Source organism: Cydia fagiglandana, chromosome 3 (assembly GCF_963556715.1).
Source record: "Cydia fagiglandana chromosome 3, ilCydFagi1.1, whole genome shotgun sequence".
NCBI lineage: Eukaryota > Metazoa > Arthropoda > Insecta > Lepidoptera > Tortricidae > Cydia > Cydia fagiglandana.
Window position 1 is genome coordinate 2,292,061 of NC_085934.1, and position 16,438 is coordinate 2,308,498.

At 38.1% G+C, this 16,438-nt stretch overlaps 2 protein-coding genes across 4 annotated transcripts in view; one reads left to right on the forward strand and one right to left on the reverse strand.

The window, feature by feature from the left end:
- LOC134679847 (serine/threonine-protein kinase hippo-like) overlaps positions 1-7,132 on the forward strand; it is a 43,951-nt gene extending 36,819 nt beyond the window's left edge. For 2 of the 3 annotated variants that reach the window (XM_063538757.1, XM_063538756.1), the window contains exons 10-11: positions 293-368; positions 1,386-7,132. In XM_063538757.1, coding sequence (XP_063394827.1) covers positions 293-368; positions 1,386-1,544 — 235 coding nt within the window. In that variant the 3' untranslated portion in view covers positions 1,545-7,132. Of the gene's footprint in view, positions 1-292; positions 459-1,385 lie in introns of all 3 variants that reach the window. The other variant, XM_063538758.1, reaches the window with a different exon arrangement.
- A 534-nt stretch (positions 7,133-7,666) lies between these two features.
- Positions 7,667-12,147, reverse strand: LOC134680488 (uncharacterized). Its single transcript, XM_063539617.1, has 4 exons — positions 11,994-12,147; positions 10,663-10,759; positions 8,579-8,671; positions 7,667-8,217 (listed from the first exon to the last, which is right to left on the reverse strand). The coding sequence occupies exons 1-4, from the start codon at positions 12,076-12,078 to the stop codon at positions 8,043-8,045; spliced, it is 450 nt and encodes a 149-aa protein (XP_063395687.1). The 5' UTR covers positions 12,079-12,147; the 3' UTR covers positions 7,667-8,042.
- Between the last annotated feature and the right edge of the window lie 4,291 nt (positions 12,148-16,438).

Here is a 16,438-nt window from a genome sequence, read left to right on the forward strand (position 1 = left end):
AGAATTGACTTTTAAATGATGATTTTGGATGATAAATATTTAATAATAACATTAATTTGGATTTGATTTGGTTTGATTTTGTTTATTATTTGCTTCGGGTTGGTGTGGTGAAATATTTTGTGTTTCACTCGGGGGCAAATTTTGTTTAACCCTCGTGCTTTGAAACCCTCGCAACTCGCTACGCTCGTGGTTCAATTTTGGAATCTTTCGCTTGCTCGGATATCAATATTAGCACGAGCGGTTAAACAACAAGTTTGCCCCCTTGTAAAACAAATAACAATTTTCTTTTCAGGGCGGAAGGTATAGTAGGCGAAGCGGGAGCCCTAGCCTTCCAACGCGCTTTAGTCGAAGACGGCAACATGGAATTCGTAAGTCAACTTCACGTCGTCAGCCTGCTACCGCTCGACACCACTCACTGACCGGTACCGGTACCGGTTTCAATACCGGTATCAAGTTGCGTAAGTCCAGGCTTGCGTACCGCATGGAGTGGTGATTGGGTAGTCTATTCTCTTTTTTGTCTTTTTATTGACAGTAAACAAAAGTGTTAATAGCATTAAAAGTAGATTTTTTGGCTAATCATTAGTAGGGTTAACAAAAGAATAGACTACCCTGATGAGTGAATAACATTACTAACGATTCTTCATGATTAACTATATTTTTTATACGAGTATTAGTGTGTTTTATGTCAAAAACCATATATCAAAGGAAACACTGAATTCGCAAGTCAACATCACGTCGTTAGCCTCCTCGCTCGCTCCGCGCTCGACACCATTCACTGACCGGTAATACCGTTACCGGTTTCTGTACCGGTATCAAGTTAGGAAAGTCTAGGCTTGCATAGCGCATGAGTAAAGTATTCTGACCTTAGTAATAGTCAGTTTAAAAGATTTGTGCACTGAAAGCAGAAATATTTGTGAATTATGAGTAGTGCCACTAACAGAAAATAATCACGTTGAGTGAATAACTGTTACTATTTTTGACGCATAAATTATAATAGTAATAGTTGCCGCCAACATTAAATTCGTAAGTCAACTCCTCGTCGTTGAATTGCTACTAACAATAAAGCACCATCTACTTCAGCTGATAAATTGCCACGATATATTTAAATTTATAACCTTACAGTCTGTTTTTTTTTAGATTAGACATTTTATAATCTCATAAGCAGTGGTAAATTTTCCTCCAAAATCAAATTTATTTATTTGAGTATTTATGCGCTGAATTTTAGTGTCGTTAACATATTATTGTACCGCAGTATAAGATATCATAGGAGCCCTAACATTCCAGAAGAAAAAGTTTATTACCACTACTTTTGAGGTTAAAAAATTTTACTAAGGAGTATAATTAAGGAGTATAATTTCATAATAGGCTTTTTTTTTTCTTTGCAGCTAACCTTCCTATCAGTGTCCGAGCTAGAAGCCCGCATGGAGCGCCTGGACTCGGAGATGGAGGCCGAGATCGAGCAGCTCCGCGCGCGCTACAACCACAAGCGGCAACCGATCCTTGACGCTATCGACTTGAAGCGTAAGCGGCAGCAGAACTTCTAGAATGTGCTGCTAGTTTTCATTCTGTGCTGACAAAGGAGTAAGTGATGTGTCAATACAAAGGGCTCTATTTGCCTAAAGTGTTAGGCCGTTGAGAGGCCAAATGTATGAGATTAAGATCAATATTCAATCCATGCTCAGAGTAAACTACAAAAGAACTACGATGTTGAGGGTCCATGCTCAAGCGTAAACTACAAAAGAACTACGATGAGTTGAGTTGAGGGTTTACATATACGTGTCAAGTTTACAAAGGGCTGTTGAACTGATCTTATGTAAAAGTGTTGAGTTGTTGAAAGGAGTTGTAAAAATTGCACCGAATATGTTGTCTCTTCTGACATTAGTTGACGGAGTCGTCAACCGTAAGCGACAATAGGACTTTTAATGAAATCTCTCTGACCTCTAAAAAAAGGTCTGAAAAATGACCTCTAACGTTTTGAGAACGGCATTAACTCCGTGGTCTCGCACTCCGAACGTCGGAGGTAATTTTAAAGTTTAAGGATCAGTTGCACCTTACTGTTTGTCATCGTTAAAGAGTTAGCTGAATTTTACTGTATTAGACAGTTTCATACTAAACCGCCACGGCGCGCCGGGTGACGTTGATTAGTCTGTCTAGTGCGGATGGTGCAACTGGCACTAAGTATACGGGATTAAGTCCCGTTAAAATAAATGATAATGTGTGAAAATCGTGAAAGTTTAAATCAGGATTTCGAGGAGTTAATTACAGTTTGGTGCCGTGACCAGGATTCCTAAATTAACTTTTCGGCACTACTTTGAAAAAATCTCGTATCTCGCACTGCTACTCAAAGTTGAAAGGCTATTAAGTCTGTATGGATCACATACATATATTTCGTTTTTTTTAGCATTAGAAAGAACTTGAAAGAAGGTAAGCGATCTTGACATGTCTTTGAATTGAAAGACGCTTTTTAATCTGTAACTATTACTTATGAAAGTAGAACAATATAAATGATCGTAATAGATTCATAATTATTACATATTTGCCGTAACTTATTTATAAAATGTGTTTTTCAATTAAAAGACACATCAAGATTGCTTACCTTATTTCTAATGCTAAAAAAACCGAACTATAGATGCTACAATTGTCATTTGATTGACAGAACAAGAAAAGAGATTTTTTCAAAGTAGTGCCATATTGTTTATATTGCATTTATTTGTGAATACAACGTGTTATCAGTTTAAATAAATCAATGATTAAATTTCGGCGACTAATATGCTCCATTTTTCGAAAAATGTATGAATTATTATTTTATTTATTAAAATGTCGCTTCTTATTTTTACGCCGGTCTGTACAGTCGCCATCAGATATATCGGAGCGGCCAAGGTGTTCACAATATCTGAGCACGCACTCTAACGCCTTGACAATAGAAGCGTGCTCAGATATTTGTGAGCGCCTTAGCCGCTCCGATATATATGATGGCGACTGTACAAAAACCATGCGTCACGGTAGGGGGTCATCCATTAATTACGTCACACGAATTTCTAGGTTTTTTTACCCCTCCCCCCCCCCTCCTTGTCACACTTGGTCACATTTGGCAAACCCCTCCCCCCTAGTGTGACGTCACATTTTTTCTACGAAATTGCCAAATCGAATTAAGTAAATACCTGAGTATTATTAATATTTTATCAAAATATTTTTGACGATATAAATATTAGTAATTTTATACCCAAAACTGTTTAGGAAAGAAAATTAAACGAATAAAAACGATTATCGTTTTAAAAACTTGTTATTTACATGTACAGCGAATAAAATAATTTAAATAAATTTTCATGAAGTTAAAGTGACGTCACAAAGTTTGTGTCTCCCCCCTCCCCCATGTCACAATATGTCACATTTTCTTGACCCCCTCCCTCCCCCTAAACGTGTGATGTAATTAATGGATGACCCCTAAATGGAGTAGGTAGTTGGAGGTAAGTAATAAAAAGAAAATTTACAGATAGGTACATATCTTTGCCATATTACAATTCTTTTTAATTTCATGATATCTTTTTGGTTTGAAATTAATAATGAGATTACAGGCTCCATGAATTTTCGATTATTATTATTTATTATAGGCAAAAGGTTCGCCTCTATAAATAAAAAATACGTCACTTTTTGAATGATAACCTGTTTTTAAACTTTTCATTTCAATATGTTTTTTTTTATATTCGTGTCACTATTTATGTTGGACGGCGCTAAAATATGAAATACTGTTGGGACTGGGACTGTTTCTGTCACTTTCTCACAACTTTTGCGTGAGCACCGCAATAGTATAGTGTTATTTGACAATATTTGTAAATAGCTTTTCTTTCGGTCTAACTTCTAGTATTTTTATTATTATTTATAATATAAACATTACGATGTACTCGCATTTTTGCATTTGTCATTTTGTTATTATTAAAAGTACTAATTTAGTTACAGTTATTTAAGCACTAGCATAAATATTTGTGTATATTATTTAAAATTTAGAATAATTTAAGTTTTCTTTTTATTTTAGTTCATTTATAAATTTAGATCTCAAACGATTGTCTCGCGATTATATATTAAATATTAGATTATATTCACGTGTACAGTTTTCAGTAGTTGGTTGTGAGTTACATGAATTTACAAACAGATTCAAAAATTTCAAAAAGTCAGCAGAATATTATTAAAATTAATGTAGTCGCCATCAGATATATCGGAGCGGCCAAGGTGTTCACAAATATCTGAACACGCCTCTATTGTCAGGGCGTTAGAGTGCGCGTTCAGATATTGTGAACACCTTGGCCGCTCAGATATATCTGATGGCGACTGTGCACTGATGTAAAAGCCTCTAAATGAAACATATTTTAATGTGGACAAGACACATACATAGCCAAGTTTTTGTTTTTTTTTAAGTGAATATTTTGCAATCGAAATACGACACATTTTTTGAATTTTCGAATCTGATGCACTCATAATGTTCAAAACCATCGTTTGTGAATTACAAAAGTTTAGAAGTGCCATTATAAATATTATATTCATAGTATTTTCGTACTTCGGCAATAGTTGTAAGATATTAGGTATATTTGGTTATTTATATTAAGAGAAGGCACGGTTGGAAAAGGAGAAAAAATGGCAGAATAATACATTTTCTATTATTCTTGTTTTTATTTCACTTTATTACTTAATGCTGTTTCAGAACTTAAACCTTTTTTATTTTTATAATATTTGTCCTCTTTTTTGGACCACTCCTGAAATATATCCTTTACCGATTTTTCTAAGCTAAAATCTTGATATTGGTGGAGATTGACAGAATGTTCCATTTTATAACTTAAGTACACCACACTAAAGTCTACATTTATTTAAATAGACACCATTTCTTCTCCTTTCTCACCGTTGGATGCGAACCCAAAGATAGTTTATTTCGTGCCATTAAAAAAAACTCCACAAAAATGCAGTAATATATTTTCGTAAGTTGTAAACGAAATTATCGTCTAAAAAAGTCATTTTTTAATCTTAACTACAGTAATATATTGTATTGAGAAATTCGGCCTATTTCTTTTTGTAATTATACAGGGTAAGCATAGTATAATATGTATGTTTTTGTTTTGAAGTTTGCTTGAGCGATGGAGCCGCTTTTGACGCGTTGGTTTGTTGGTTAGTATAGAAACACGTGTGATATACCATTTATTCAGCAAATACCACTTTATAATAAAGCCCTGCTGGATTGACGTACATTAAACTATTGTAGACCTACTACAGTCATGCACACATTGTACGTTATGCTAGCATAGCCTCACGATACTGTTAATTTATGAAGTGGTTCTGCTGAAGTGACGGTTGCAATGTCCGTAAGTAAGTAGTTTTCAAATATCATAAGATGTTGCTGATTTTTGTTTAAGAAACCTTTTCAGAATATTGAGACTAGTTATAGTGCATTTAAGACTTGAAACTGCTACTTAGGCCCACTTACACCATTCCACTAACCCGGGGTTAAGCGGTTAAACTGTTAACCTAGTGTCAAATTGTATGGCTAACCATGGCAACTCCTGGTTTAACCGGTTAACCCCGGGTTAGTGGAATGGTGCAAGTGGGCCTTACACTACTAGATGTAAAGGCACGTTTACACTGATCTGTTATCAGTCGTCCAGCGGCGGTAGCATGGTCAGGCTCACTCCGCGATTTCGTCACGTCGCTGCAAGTACATGCGGCCCACACCAATTTTGGTGTCTAGCAGTAGTTGTTGCCGCGCACCGCTACGGAGCGGACGCCAGACTCGCGCTTGCGCTTATATCTCTCGTAATAGACGCGTTTTGTTAGAGAGTGAACCTTCTGTACCTAATACTTTTATTTATACTGTGACATGGTTGCGTTTATATCGCCTGTCACGCTATAACAGGTATTTAAGTGCGAAAGTGACGCATGACATAGGCGATAAAAACTCGACCAATGCTATCGCCGCTGATTAGGTTATTTTATATTTTTTATCAAACTGATTCAGATCATTGTAAATATGCCAAAATACTGCATAAAATAGTATCAGTTTCAAATCTTATGGCTCCTCTAGACGATGGGCCAACGCCGGCCACTCCATGGGACACAGCCATGCGGTACAATGAGATAGCAATATCACTTGCTCCCTCTAACGCATAAATGCGTCCCTTAGACTGGCCGGCGTTGGCCCATCGTGTAGAGGAGCCATTACATTACCAACAACGTAACTAGAACTTAGGGTCCATGCCAAAATGCATCTTATCATTGTCGCCATAAGGTCTAATGTCGAACAAGTAGCGTGGGCGTTTCGTTCATGAGATGTTTATTGTTGAGACGGAATGCTTATGAAAGCTCAGTTGTGCAAACATTTATTAAAGAAAGGATTTCGTATTTTGCTTGTTGCCATCTCTATTGCACGCGCATAATTATTATATTGCTGTCACGCTCGCACAGTGACATTGACAGATGGGCGGGACAGCAATATAATTATGCGCGTGCAAAAGAGATAGCAACAGGTAACCCTTACCTGATAGACGGTGTTCGCCATTTTGATCTTAACAAAAATTTGAGTAACTAAAACCTAATGCGGGTGTACACACTCGTCGAGAGCATCTCGCCAAGAGTCTCTGACAATTGGTGAACGGCGAGACGGGACGAGTAAGAGCGAGACGATAGGAGGGAGCAGTATGTACACACTCGTTCTCGGTTCAGGGTATCTCGAGTGTGTACAGCCGGCATTAGGCTATAATTGAAATGAGTGTTTGAGCAACTGAAGAGAGATTTGGTACCTATATGTCAATGTGTTTGTTTTCTACGAAACCCACACATCGATAGGTGCTGTAAGTAATATAGTAGGGATAATGATTCGCGTTTGCAACTATCAATTAAAAAAAATTGAGAGCCAAAAACGCCTAGACTTAAACCAAGATAAGTCTGCAGCGATTTGATAACCCACGCAGTGCGTTATTTTAAACGTCAATTCTTGGGATTAGATGCCAAGCGGACCCTATTAGAACTGTCAGATGGTTGCAAACGCGAAGCCCCGGTGCTGTACAGTTGTTAGGAAGTGCACTTGTCTAGGCGTCGCTAGCTACGCGTTATATTTTTGGACAGATTCACTGATTACAAATATATGATGATACCTGTTGTTTTAATTGTGACGCCATTTGCGACGTTCCACGACAAAAGGTATCTTATGGCGGCTGGCGCTTACGTCGCATAGCGCCGCAATAATATTGGAGCGACGTTAATAATAGCGTAAGCGCCAACCGCCATAAGGTACCTTTACCCGTGGGACGTCACATTTTACCTATCGCAATGTAAGAGGCCACGCACGAGACTCCCGTAAGACTCGAACATATTAAAATAATGAACGGGTCACTCACGCTAGAAAAGTGATATCTAAAATTAGATTGTCAGCAGTATGCTGAAAAACTGTTTCAATCGCCGTGAGTGACTCGATGTGTTAAGAATGAGTCACTCACGACTTGAGTTCGAGTACCCATTAATGCTAACTCGAGCAAATTGGTATATACAGGTACAATTTTGTGGTGAATTCATGAGGAGTAGGACCATGAAAAATGGTTATGAAAGAAATAACAAATTTTTATGTATTAGATATATTTACAAGAGGCTAGAGGACTTTTACCAATAATTTAGTACTTATAGGGCCAGTTGCACCAACCACATTTGACAGACTGATCAACGTCAGCCGTCGCGCCCCGATGCTTTACTATGAAACTTTCCATACATAAAACTTTAGCGAACTCTTTAACGATACGAACGGTTTGGTGCAACCGACCCTAAGTCTGTATTTTAAGGTATTTAAATTAAAGTTAACAAAATTTACCCTCAAATAGCTCCTAAAGCCAGTTGAGGGTAGATGAAAACATTACATGATCAAATTTTGTAGGTTAAAGACACGTCGTTCAGTGACCGATCCAGGCGGTTTTGTATTTGGTTGGTTAACCATTGTTACAACTAGCCGAAGATGTACAAATTGTTTGTTTACTTTTATTTAAACACCTAAAGATAGAGTATAGTTGGGACCATTAATAATCATCACTACTAAACTCTCTAATAGAGTTATCATAGTCAAGCCTGTTGTCCCTGAACTGCCTCTGTTGTTGCGGCTGTGTCTGCGCACCACCGAAGCAATGAGCGAACCGCTGGTCACAGTCTGCGACCGTGTGTGTCTGGTGGTCCCATAGCCGGGCGTTCTCTTTGCTGAAAAAAAAATCGGTAATGGTAATGCTAGTTATGGAGCGAAATATATCGAGCAATATCAGGTTTAAAAAGTGAGTGACCCGTTTTTATATAGGTACACTTCGCTGCTGTGGAAAAGGCAGAATTAGAAAAACGAATTGCAATGAGTTATAAAATTAAAGTAGATAAGTTTATAAAAAAAATGTTTGCTTCGAATAGACAGCTTATGTACCTACTTAGACGACTTCGGAAGGTAAATTGAATACGGGGTATTACCGCAGTGTTCTGCCGCCAGAGAGCAGCACTAGCACACATTGTTAACCATATAATAATAACGGTTTAGTAATCTATGGTAATAGTGAACATGCATTTATAAACTCACTTGACGAAATAAAGCTCGAACGCCGATAAGAAGTTTCTAGAAGATCTAGCGTGCAGCCTGCACAGTTCCAACTTCTCGCAATCCTCCGCGGCGCTGTAAAAAAGTTAACTTTAGTGTCGAAATAAATATTGTACTGACTATAATTGCCCTAAGTTTGGCTTCAGACATCACTTTGCCAGGCCAAGTATAATTAATTTAGTCATTCTAAACCAGCGGTCGGCAACCCGCGGCCCGCCAACCTCTCGCTTGCGGCACGCGAGCCTCCCTGGCTATTTTGTATGTAATACTGACGAACGACAATGTCTGCTACCCGCGACATCTTCGTTAACTATTATGTGGCCCTTGGCTGCTAAAAGGTTGCCGACCGCTGTTCTAAACCACTGATGGAGCTTATGTCGATTCCTTACTTTGAGGCGGGGTGAGGCTTAGATTTGCCTATTGTCAGTGTAGACGATCTTGTTTTTTTTATTTGCTCTGCATCTGCAGTAAAAGAGCAGACGAGTCGCCTAATGGGAAGCGGTCCAAGTGGGCTAAAATGCTTCTCCTGTCGCGGATTTTCATAATGTTCCTAAACAGTCGACATGTCGAGCGAAGTTCGTCCTAAATTACGTGAGTGACCCGTTATACTTATATTTCAATAGGTGCCTGAATACCATGAAGGTTTTCAATTTAAGTAGGTAGGTATTACCTACTTGGAGAAGACACCAAATTATGCTTTAAGGCCCATTTACACGATACAAGATTCTTGAACATTCAATAGAATAAAATTGAGGCAATAAAAAATTTGCACTATCTAAACATACGTGACATTCTTGTATTCAAGTACCAACTTGAATTCAATACTGGCATACGTGTAAACGAAGCCTAGTGCAATTAATTGAATACAAGAATTGCCAATCCATATGATTATAAAGAATAAATAAAACCGGGCAAGTGCGAGTGGGATTCGCGCACGAAGGGTTCCGTACCATAATGCAAAAAAAAAACAAAAAAAAACGGTCACCCATCCAAGTACTGACCACTCCCGACGTTGCTTAACTTTGGTCAAAAATCACGTTTGTTGTATGGGAGCCCCATTTAAATCTTTATTTTATTCTGTTTTGTTATAGCGGCAACAGAAATACATCATCTGTGAAAATTTCAACTGTCTAGCTATCACGGTTCGTGAGATACAGCCTGGTGACAGACGGACGGATGGACGGACGGACGGACGGACGGACGGACGGACGGACAGACGGACAGACGGACAGCGATGTCGTAGTAATAGGGTCCCGTTTTACCCTTTGGGTACGGAACCCTAAAAAATAGGACATACTAAATTTGATGACGTTTCTCTTGATTCCGAAGTTTTTGTTAAAATACGTCCATCAAATTGTACCACACAAGTTTTGGCTTATAAACATCAGCACTGCTAGATCCAATTCCCATTGAATCCTTCATTTTCTTCTTTTTAGCTTGATATTGCGTTTTTATGTTAAGTTTCTTCAATATTTCTTTGGGACCAAAACTTTATACCCCAAATTCTATAGAAAAAGCTACAAGGGTAGCCTCACGAGCCTCACGGTTTTTATAATTTTTATCCTCTGTGTCCCATAAACATTGATGACTTTATCTCCGAACTACCTAATTTAGCATAATTTTTGCTCATTTTATCAGTTTTACCACCCACAAAGAACATTCAATATTGAATGAAAATCTGCCAATGCAAATCGCTTCAATTCTTGCTTCAATATGGCTTCAATACATCATACTTGATTCAACTTGAAGTTTAGACCTGTCAAGACTTGCATGCAATTATTGCCGTTCAATAAATGTCTTTGGTGTAAACAAAATACGGTCAAGAATATTGACTATCAAGAATTGTATACAATAATTGCATTCAAGATTTTGGTTATTGCTCATGTATAAACACTTTGATTCAATTCTTGAATTCAATTATTGCACGGCAAAACTTGCATACAATTATTGCCGATTCTTGTTCAAGAATCTTGTATCGTGTAAATGGGCCTTTATACATACTTACATATACACGAATCGAATATAACCGAAACTAACTGTTTCAAAGAATATGGTAATAGACTAACTTTCTCCGAGTTCTAATCCTGGAAAGGTCGTTGCTGTTGAAGCTTGACGTTAATGCCTGGTTGATGTATCTTTTCCACAGCCGGTGTACCTTTTGTTCTGCAACAAATATGCATGTGATTAAAACACAACTTACCTCAAGGTGTTCTAAAATATCTCAACATGTGCTTGACAAATAGTTTTGTTCAATTGTACTTAAGTATATAAATTAATTTATTTATTTAAACTTTTTTGCACAAACACAGGAAAAATTTACAAATGACGGACTTAAATATATATCTCATGCAACTGTAAACTGGTCGCTATCAGATTTAGGTAGACATCGAAGCGGCGGCCTCTAACGCCTCTATTGTCATTGTTATAGAGAGCGTGTTCAGATATTTTCGAACGCCTTTGAGCGCTGCGTTATATCACGTTATATCTGATTCAACTGTACAAAATGAAACATACCTCTATCACACTACTCGCAATCACACATTGCATTGTCATATTACGAGTATGAAATGTCCAATACACAGAAAATAAATATTTTAAATTTAAAGTAATTGACTACTTTGTAAAACAAGTAGGTAAGTCCTAGAAATGAACATCTAGATGCCAATGTGATGTGTAGTTTCGATTGCATTGTGAAAACCGTGCTAATCATTCCATATTTGAACACCATACGGTCGATAAGATTCACCAAGACCGTATTTGGCACTTGTGAACCAGAATCTGGTGCAAACCAGTTTACTAAAAAAATAGAGATTTTGTTTGAGTTGGCAACATACACTCAAGAGGTATACATTGTTTTAATAACAAAAATGCCGTGATATACAAACATATTAAAAACGAGTCACTCACGTATTCGTGGCGCCGAATCATCGGGCGCGGAGGGCTGCGGCCCAGTCTGCGCCGGTCCACCAACCCAAGCTTCAGGACACGCCTCGGTACGAAGTGAAACATGTCGAGCGTTCTCCGACTTAAAATACGTGAGTGACCCGTTTTTTTTATATTTAATAGGTTTAAGTTGTACGAATGTGACCGGATGATCCGGCTAGAAGATCCATAATACAAAATTAGAGCAAAATAGTAGTTCAATTGGAACATTTTTTTTTTAATGTAGGTAATTTGTATAAGTAATGGCGAGTCAGGCCCAATTAGCCCGCAGAACACGTCGCACGCTCTATCAGTAAAGGCCAATCAGTGCTCCGTGACGAAGAATCCTCAAAAATTGGTTCAAAACATGTCGAGCATTTATCTGACTTATTAACACGTGAGTGACCAGTTTTAAATAATTTTAATAGGTAGGTATGTATAAATTATCGTACTAAGTATCGAGTTTATTACTTACCCGAATCCTTTGTATCTTCCAAAGGTTTGCTTAAAACAACACCAAACACGGCTACAGCCAAAATAACAGCTAATAATTTAACCATTTTCTATATTTTTTTATAAAACTTGGGTAAGAAACAGCACCGTAAAGTATACGGTTGCCCTGACTAGGATATCCACAATGACAGACAGAAACGTTTTCTGTATAATATATACTGCCGTAATGACGTGAATATCCGTAGATTGTAAGGATAAATATTGTATTATTATTAGTTTGGTTAACGCCTCTATATGATTAGGTTAAACAATTGTGTTTGACCAGTGATTGATTTCAGGGTCCGTTTTAAAGGAAAATTTGACTGTGAAGTTTGCTTAAGTTTATTTTTGTAAAAATGCGCAGTTGTTTATTTGCAATATGTTTTAACCTTGCACCTTAAAATTTTAAACAAACAAAAACTGGTATTGGTCGGTATTTATAATTATACTGAAGTTTGCGGACGCGCGTTTCATGAAACCACCAGGGTACGATATCTATAAGATGTTTTTTATATTAATGTTAGTTCATCATCATCATATCAGGCAGAGGACGTCCACATAGGCCTCCCTCAAAGAGTGCCACAATGACCGGTCTTGCGCCACCCGCATCCAGCGCACTCCCGCGACCTTTACCAGGTCGTCAGTCCACCTTGTGGTGGATCTACCCACGCTGCGCCTTTCGGTATACGTACGTATTAAGACGAAACAGGAGCTGAGTTTTAAATATTTTAGGTAAATATACCCGTCTCGCTAACGGAAGCGGCACCTAAAAGTAGTGTGATAAGGACAAGGCGAAAAATCCTGCGTAAAAATCTCAAAAATCGAGGTTTCGTACTCCTCTGTTTCCTCCTCCAAAACTTAACCAATCATAACCAAATTTGGAAATCTAAATGATTATGAAATTATCTGTGTCGGACCGTTTTGCTTTTTTGGCTAATTGATATCAGTTTTGAATGCCACGCCTCTCATTGCGGCATAGTCAATTAGGCCATTTTGGCCATTTTTGAAGGGCGCCTTAAAAAACAAAAATGTCAAAAAAAGCAAAACGGTCCTACACAGATATTGACAATATTAATCTGTGTTGAAAAAATCATTGCTCTAGCTTCAAAAACCACGGAGGAAAACGAGGAGTACGTTTGTATGGAGAAATGACCACTCCTGTTGGCTCTTAATGTTAGTTATTTATACTTTACATTAGTTCCACACAAGTCAGCACGTTAATCTTATTCTAGATAAATACCTAACGTAATAATACGTTCAATACTTGACCTTTAGTTACATATTGAATACCTATATTAAAATGGGTCACTCACGGTTCACCGTTGTTTAGGTTTAAGTTTTAGATATTTATTTTAAAAATGTGAGTGACTCGAGTAGTGTGTCTGTTCCAGACCAAAACTTTTTCGCCAGAAGGCGCCACTTTGTATACGTTAGTGAGTTAGTTCTAAAAAAAGTCCGCAGTGAATGTATGGTTTATGAGTAGAGGTCGACGTTGTCGTTTCCAGCCCAAAACTATTCCGACAGAAGGCGCCGTTTACCTCTGATGTCTATGTATTGTCTGTCAGCTAACTCAAAGTCCATGTACATACATACATACATATATATAGGCAATCACGCCTATTTCCCGGAGGGGTAGGCAGAGACCACGGATTTCCACTGGCTATGATCCTGACATAACTCTTTCGCTTCCTTCACTAGTACTTAGTAGAGTGACGGCACCAATCATGGACATGTTAAGCGCACTAAATTAGAATTTCGTTTAAAAATGTGATGTTTTTTGACGATACAAAAATGGTGATTTTTTTTTCGGCACTTAAATACATGAGGAACATTTAAACAAAACCAAAAATTCTGTATGTTTAATACATAATTAATAAAAAATATATAAATTGAAATTTACGAAATCACCATTGATGGACATCAAAAATTCAGTAATGGACACCCAGTCATGGACATGGACCCAATTATGAACATCCATTAATGGACACTTTTGTATTGAACACATAAATGAAACAAATGATGTCACAAATCAACTTTTATTAACGCTATTTGAACTTTCATTTAGATTTCTAATTTATACTATAAGAGTTTTAGTCCGGTTGCCGGCTGCATGAAACAAACCTGATCAAAAAATAGCATATACCTACCCTGTAGAGGTACCTGACATTTAGTACCTTCCAACTTTCAACGCACTTGGTCGGCCTAGGCTTAACCTGGCAGATTTTGTACAAATGGCAAAAACGTTGGACAAAAAAACATCAAAAAAATACCTCATCGAAAAATGGAATGAAACTTGTATGGTAGGATACCTGACCTTGGGGACAGTAAAAAAAAAGTGGTCAGCCTCACCTTAGCCTGGCAGTTTTTGCAGTCCGACCAGATTTATTGGACCACATGACACCTACAATTTACCTCATAGCAAAATAGAATTGTTGACGTATGTCTTGGTCGGCCTCACCTTAACCTGGCAGCTTTTGCAGTCCGACCAAATTTATAAAAAAAAAACATGAAAAAGACCTATCGAAAAATCGTATGAAACTTGTATGGCACGATAGCTGCCTTTGAGGACAGTAAAAAAAAATGGTCGGCCAAATCCTGTATTGGCCGGCCGATTGGCGATTGGGTCGATCAAATTTGTGGTACCACGTGAGAGCTACAATTTACCTCATCAAGAAATAGAATTGGCAGTTTTTGCTGCCAGGCTACGAGTTTTTGCAGTCCAACCAAATTTGTGGTACCACGTGACAGCTACAATTTACCTATAGGATGAAAAAAACGGATTATAATAGCTAAAATAAACCTATTGACGTATGGCTTGGTCGGCCTCACCTTAGCCTGGCAGTTTTTGCAGTTCCACCAAATCTGTGGTACCACGTGACAGCTACAATCCCTACAATTTACCTCATCGAAAAATAGAATGAAACAAACAGATTATAATAGCTAAAATAAACCTGTTGACGTATGGTTTGGTCGGCCTCACCTTAGCCTGGCAGTTTTTGTAGTCCGACCAAATTTGTGGTACCGCGTGACAGCTATTATTTGCCTCATCGAGAAATAGGATGAATAAAAAACGGATTATAATAGCAAAATAAACCTGTTGACGTATGGCTTGGTCGGCCTCGCCTTAGCCTGGCAGTTTTTGCAGTCCGACCACATTTATCCATCCATCTAAGACAAAACAAAGAGCCCAATTATGGACAACTAAAAATACCCAGTTATGGACATCGTCCATTATTGGAAAATAAAGAGCAATCACAAAATCAACCCAACTCAAATGTTTAGTGCAATAAATTAAATAATTTAACACAATAAACTAAAAAAGTAATAAAAAGCTTAAGCTTGGACACTTGTCCATTACTGAATTTCATAAAATATCGAATCCAGTAATGAACAAACCCCACAAAAAACTTATTGCTGTGATTGGACATATTCAACTTAGCTCAATTTACTTGCAATATAGTATTATTCAGTAAAAATAACATTAAATCTCATTACAACATAACACAAGATAATACCATGCACAAATATGTACTCACCTCCTTAACGATTTCAACAACAATAACGGATTTTTATGACCACCGCCCGCAACGAGATTTTACTTCGCAGCCATCTTAGAACAAAACGGCTGATTTTGGTGACATGTGTCAAAATGACAGCTCAAACGTCTATTGGTTATGCTTTAGTGTTGCCAGTTGAAAAATGTTGGGACAGTTGCTTAATAAATTCGATCAACGTAAAAAATGTCCATAATTGGTGCCGTGTCCATTACTGGTGCCGTCACCCTATGTACTTCTCTTTCGCTTCATGTAGTTCCTAAAAGATCCAAGAATCATGAACATAGGTCTAAAATGCACTTTAAAGTCGGACTCGCGCACGAAGGGTTCCGTAGTACCGTTACCCAAAAAACGGCAAAAAAATCATGTTTGTTGTATGGGAGCCCCACTTAAATATTTATTTTATTTTGTTTTTAGTGTTTGTTGTTATAGCGGCCACAGAAATACATCATCTGTGAAAATTTTAATTGTCTAGATATCACGGTACATGAGTTACAGCCTGGTGACAGACAGACGGACATAATAGGTGAGACAAAAACGCACCGTCTCCGCTGGCCATCCCGAAAGAATGGGTGAAGATCGGGCAGCCAAAAGGGCCTACTTGGGTCGACCAACTGGGCGCTGTCCTTTTGGTCGTTCTAAATACCGTTGGGCAGATAGAGTGGAGACAGATCTCCGTGAGCTTGGCGTCGGCGAAAGCTGGCAGGATACCGCTCTGGACCGATCAAAGTGGCGTGCTCTTGTGTTGGAGGCCAAGACTCATTTTGGGTCACCGCGCCAACCAAGTACCTACCTAAGGGCCTCCCGACATCTAACGTCTTTCGAGCGTCGGCGTCTACAACTCTATGGCCGCTGCTCGACGCAACGTCGACGC